General features: G+C 33.3%; 1 protein-coding gene across 1 annotated transcript; it reads right to left on the minus strand.

The window, feature by feature from the left end:
• Window positions 1–1,454: 1,454 nt before the first annotated feature.
• Window positions 1,455–4,999, minus strand: LOC123703027 (UDP-glucosyltransferase 2-like). Its single transcript, XM_045650897.1, has 5 exons — window positions 4,166–4,999; window positions 3,760–3,982; window positions 2,996–3,215; window positions 2,694–2,910; window positions 1,455–1,544 (listed from the first exon to the last, which is right to left on the minus strand). The coding sequence occupies exons 1-5, from the start codon at window positions 4,997–4,999 to the stop codon at window positions 1,455–1,457; spliced, it is 1,584 nt and encodes a 527-aa protein (XP_045506853.1).
• Between the last annotated feature and the right edge of the window lie 838 nt (window positions 5,000–5,837).

Consider the following 5,837-nt stretch of genomic DNA (forward strand, 5'->3'; position numbering starts at 1 on the left):
GCCCAGTAGTTTTTATTTTATGGGCATTTTTGTCTGTATTTGTAAATGTTGCAAGTGTAAGTTTGAAGTCGGTTGTTTTTAACGCAGTTATCACTTGCCCATAATAAAAATACTTCGTGTCTCATTGTGCGAAATGAAGTCGACAGATAGAGCAGATAATTTAAGAAATTTGCCCTGAAAGAAAGAAAACCTAAATATTAGGCTATTCACTCTCTTTTGACAATTTCGACTGGATGGTTGACATTTATTCACACACGGCACAAGCGTTGTGTTGGAAACCAAATGGCAGATACATATATAATTTTTAAATAAATACCTGTATAGATAATTAGCACCATAGATAAAACATAAATATTTCTCACACAAATATTTGACCTGGGTGGGAATCGAACCCACGACCTCTGGCTTGGAAGGCAGGGCCACTACCAACCAACCGGTCAGTTACAGTAGTGTATCCGTCGTTCTAGAGATTCATTATACCGACTCATAGACATGCATATTGCATAATTAACTAATTTTGCAAACAATCTATTATAGTAGATAAATAAATGACCCAGATTGGTTATGCTTTTTAATTTTGTTTACTATAAACAAACACAATTATTATCTCTCGTGTTTTGGTATAATTAGTTCGCATAGTAATAATTATAATCAACAAACAAAAATATGGTATAAAAATAGATATGTAAATATAATAATAAGATTGTTGCTTGAGTAATAAATGAGAAGAAAAAAATGATTGAAAAGTAAACACTTTGTAATTCAACCATTTTTTATTTATCTACACACACGACATCTCCATTTTAATTTGAGGGTTTCTTTTTCGGAACTAAATATAAGGTATAAGCTAAAGACTTAATGGAATCGTAATGATTAAATAAACTTATGTTAATAGGAAGTCAATCTCGTAGTAGTGAGTCCAGGGGCCGTATTATGACCTCTTATTTCCAGGCAGATTACGCCGTGAATTGAACTCACTGGCTAATTCATATTATAATAATCGCAATAACCAGCCATGGTCAATTATGGCCCCTCGCCCTACGCCCCTCCGTGTCGCAGCACGTTCTCCGTGACATTATAACTATCTGTGCTCTGCGATTTTACCCGCAATGCTCCGCTCCTGTAGGTCTTAGCGAAATGATAAATGGGCTATCTAACACCGAAAGAATTTTTCAAATCGGACATGTAGTTCCTGAGATTAGCGCGTTCAAACAGACCAACAAATTCTTCAGCTTTATAATATTAGTATAGATAATAATATAGTATAGATTCAATGTCCAATCACAAGTTAAAATCGTGTTCATTTATGACATTGTGTTTATCTAATTTAAATGATAACACTCAATTTATATTTTACTAACAATTTTATCTCAAAAATATTTTTTTTTTTTGTTTCTAATGTTTGATATCACGTTTCGGTGAACCATAAAAATGTTTTAATGTGCCGGCTGATATCATGATATCACCCATGTGGATACATTTATCCACATGGGTGGGCCGGAGGTTCCTTTTACACGCCTCTGGTGTAGGTCATAATACGGCCTCTGTAGAGATTAAATTAAATTAAATTAAATTTATTTATTTATTTCTCTCATCACAAATGCACAATATGTATACATTGTTAATCTATATAATATCTTAACACTAACATTTGTGAGAGAGGCCGTATTATGACCCCATATTTCCAATCAGTTTGCGCCGTGATTTATTAAAATATGGCTGGCAAATTCATATAATTTAGCTTACCGCCCGCGGCTTTGCCCGCTTTCTCTAAAACGATTTTAGATTGAAACTATCCTATCTCTCAAGTTGGATCGAACTGCACATGGTGTGCGAATTTTATTATAATCGGTTAAGTGGTTTAGGAGTCAATTGAGGACAAACATTGTGACACGAGATTTATATATATTAAGATTAAGATAATAAACCATGGCTGGTTATTGCGATCATAATTGAATTTGCCAGTCAGCTCAAGTCACGGCGTAATCTGTCTGGAAATAAGAGCTCATAATAGTTGACCATAGTCAGCCAGTTTATTCCGTCGTCCATCCTCTCCTTTACGTCGAAATAAGAAAATTCCTTAATTCCTCAAAATTCTATAGGCGGTTTTTTGTCGCTTACCACCAGCTTAGTAATCCGCTAGATAACCCGTCAGTAAGGTGGCGACTGGCGATAAATAAATACCATTCTTAGATAGTGACGAGTTTTTCTCTATCGATGAACATACCAAACGAACTTATTTCAATGACAGGCTGTTTTTAACAGTGAACGTGGAGAGATCGTCGTTTATTTCACGTGGACTTGACAGAACATAACCTATATATTACAAATAGTGTCGGGACATAGGTAACGGATGTACCGTTTTATCATAATTGCTGGACGGACACAAAAACATAACTGGACGTGTGGAACAATTCTCAATCTATAAGCTGGATACTGAACCTGTTAAATATGTATATTATGTGAAAATACTTTGAAGGGGCATGCAATTATTAATTTGTAAACAATCGTATATTATACGTATGTCCTATTTAATAAAACATTATTTTAGAATATATTGACAAATATTTCCCTATGTTATTATAATAATCTCGAAAATATGTACATTGTACAATATTTTACATTTATTTCATCTAAGAAATCTTAACTTTAATATTAGGAATGCATTTTCGCAAAAGAAAGTATGAAATAACTAGGAACGCGGCTGCAAATATCAGTATTATGGATCCCAATATGAGTATAAATTCAATCTCATAGTACTGAGTCCAGGGCATGTTGGCGGCAGCGGCCCGCAGGTGCTTCGCCCCTCCGTGCCGCAGCACGTACTCCGTCCACCACACCGCGCGATCCAGCGCGCTCTCGGGCTGGTCTCTCATTATGTTACGAAGTCTTATTATATTCTTCCTGTAGCTAAAACAATGACAATTTTTGAAATATTACTATATCTATTTATATATTACTAATAAAATGATACGAGAATACTAATCTATCTCACCTTTTATCATCTATAACAGTTTTGATTGCTTTAAGTAGATTATCTTCAGTTAAGTTTTCCATATCAACTTTAAGTCCTATTTTATGATATTCGTATAGTTCTACATTGTACCATTGATCTCCGAACATCGGAATACCAACTAGAGGTACTCCAGCATTAATAGCTTCATCTGTTGACTGAAGACCTCCTTGTGTGATAAATAGTTTTATCTTAGAATGTTCTAGAAATAGCAGACAGGTTAAGATCGACATTAATGTGGGACGCGTAGCTTATAATAGTAATTTACATATTATACGATGATTTGATTCTGAATATTCTATTTCATGCATAATGCCATGATGAGCCAGAAGAGCAAAAATGTATATAAGATAATTATAAATTAGTTGAACAATATACCTACTGTTTTGTTCACGTTTCTTACAAGTGATAACTGCGTTAAAAACAACCGACTTCAAACTTGCACTTGCAAAATTCACAAATACCTACAGACAAAAATGCTCATAAAATAAAAACTACTGGGCCTATCCCAATAAAATTTTTATGGGACCAATTCGACACCATCCCGCATCGAACAAAAAAAGAATCACGTAAATCGGTTCAGAAACCTCGGAGTAATCGGTGTACATACATAAAAAAAAATATACCGGCCGAATTGATAACCTCCTCCTTTTTTTTGAAGTCGGTTAAAAATTAAATTAATTAGCCCTCATTGTCTTTTTGGTTTGTTAATAAAGTTGCAAATTAAAAAACCATAAATGTCTTACTTAAGAGATCTGATTGTGGTAACCATGTAGATACTTTAACATTACTACTCAATCCTGGAACATTTATGTGATCCCATTTTAAAAGCACATCATAAGGTAATTTAGAAAATACTCCCATTAACGTTTCAACTGTTCTAGGTGGAAGCAGAGATGATCGAACGTTAGACCCAAAACTTACGTATACCACGCCATTTTTTGATGAATTTAAATAATTTTCTAACTCCTGAAACCAAAATAAACATTTATATAAAGCTTATAGTTTCATCGTTCAATTTACGTGTCCATTTATATACTTGTGTTTATTAAATATAGAATCTTAATTCAAATTCATCATTTAATTTTAAAGATATTCGTTATGATAAACATCAAGTCTGGCTTTTTTGTTATTATTATAAACAATACTGACCTTAGGAAGCGGCTTTTCTGGTGTCTTATGCATTCCCCATATAGAAATAACATTTGGTGGCAAAGGTTGGTTATGACTCCAAACAGGGTGTATGTTCAAAAACATAAATTCAGTATTTTTGTTCAATTCTTCATGACTAGGTATATCTTTACCTAACAGTTTACGAATTAATGACATTTCTTCATTTAAAGCAGCAGACCATAAACTATTTATTCTAACATGTGTATATAATTCATAGACTTTTTCCCAAAACGTTAAGTTAAACAGTTTTTGGTTAGACTCCGTCGGGTATAAGAAGGGATGAGATGGGGCACCAACGATTTTCTCGCTGCCATAAAACATTCCGAACGAACTTACTTCAATAACTGGTGCTTTGAATATATGTGAAAATATATTATATGGCCTTGCACATGATTCTAGGATTATTAAATCAAATTTCTTATTTCCATCGTTGATCAACTCTTGCATTTCTTTAGTTTTTATTTGCTCCTCTGTCATTGTAAGCATCATTTCAATCAATGTTTTTGTTAGTGCCACCATACTGCTTCGTTTACCAAGTTGTAGTTGACTATTCATGAATGTTTCTTTCCATGTTTTATAGGAAATGTCATGAAAATCTATTTCTGTCAAGTTTGCTGGTGCATTTTCTTTTGTAAACGCCGGGTCTGCTGTAATGACAGTAACTTCATGGCCTCGTCTTGCCAACTCTTGAGTCAAAGGTCTGAATACAACTTGATGGCTTATCGACGGTGTTGGAAATACAGCTAAAATTTTTGCAGCGTCAATTTTACTAACGAACGATATGATAAGAATAATTTTAACTAACCGGCCCATTGTCACTATAATATTTTATTATAAACTGATTGATTTCTTTCATTTTCTTCTTTTTATAGAAGTATTTTCAAAGTAATGACAATTCAAAAATAAACTGATAGTATTACTGCGATATCATGCTGATATCAGCAGATATTTTACTTTGTAGTTTCATATGGTTCAAAAGGCAGTTTTTTTAATTATTATTATAATTATTAAAAGTAATTTTGAAGGCGAAAGAACCAGATTTAATGTTGCCAAGCTGTAATGCTTTTATAAATGCTGATGGGTATTGGTGATCGCTTATCATCATAATGAGGGCAATATTAATAATCAAACCTTTATTATAAGTTTTCAGCTAATTTTTAATTCAACAATATGAGGTTCTATTAGAAGACATAGTATATGACTCGTATATGTTTGTTGTTTGTTATTTTATTCACATAATATAATCATTTTTTTATATTAACTTAAAAAATTGCGATAGTCCGTTTAGTAAAATGATTTATTCTGATTTGAATAGCTATTTACATTTGTTAATATACTTAATGTACTTAATATTATACTTAAACTTATAAGCGACTAGCTTTACACCCGCGGCATCGCCCGCATAGTTCCCGTTCCAGTGGGATTTCCGGGATAAAACCTATCCTATGTCCTTTCTCGGGTATCAAAACATTTCTATACCAAATTTCATGAAAATTCGTTCAGTAGTTAAGGCGTGATTGAGTAACAGACAGAGTTACTTTCGCATTTATAATAATAGTAGCGGTCCGCCCCGGCTTCGCCCGTGGTACATATTTACGTTTACTCTACATAAGAATCGTCCTCGTACTTCAAGGAATATAATAAAAAAAGA

Source organism: Colias croceus, chromosome 25 (genome assembly GCF_905220415.1).
Source record: "Colias croceus chromosome 25, ilColCroc2.1".
NCBI classification, from domain to species: domain Eukaryota; kingdom Metazoa; phylum Arthropoda; class Insecta; order Lepidoptera; family Pieridae; genus Colias; species Colias croceus.

Excerpts from the sequence above, each read along its gene's own strand:
- LOC123703027 (XM_045650897.1), bottom strand. The coding sequence starts at position 4,999 with ATGGGCCGGTTAGTTAAAATTATTCTTATCATATCGTTCGTTAGTAAA. Across the intron at positions 2,911-2,995 it reads ACTGTTATAGATGATAAAAG|CTACAGGAAGAATATAATAA; the intron begins GTGAGATAGATT and ends TCATTGTTTTAG. Across the intron at positions 1,545-2,693 it reads TATTTGCAGCCGCGTTCCTA|AGGCCGTATTATGACCTACA; the intron begins GTTATTTCATAC and ends TAATCTCTACAG.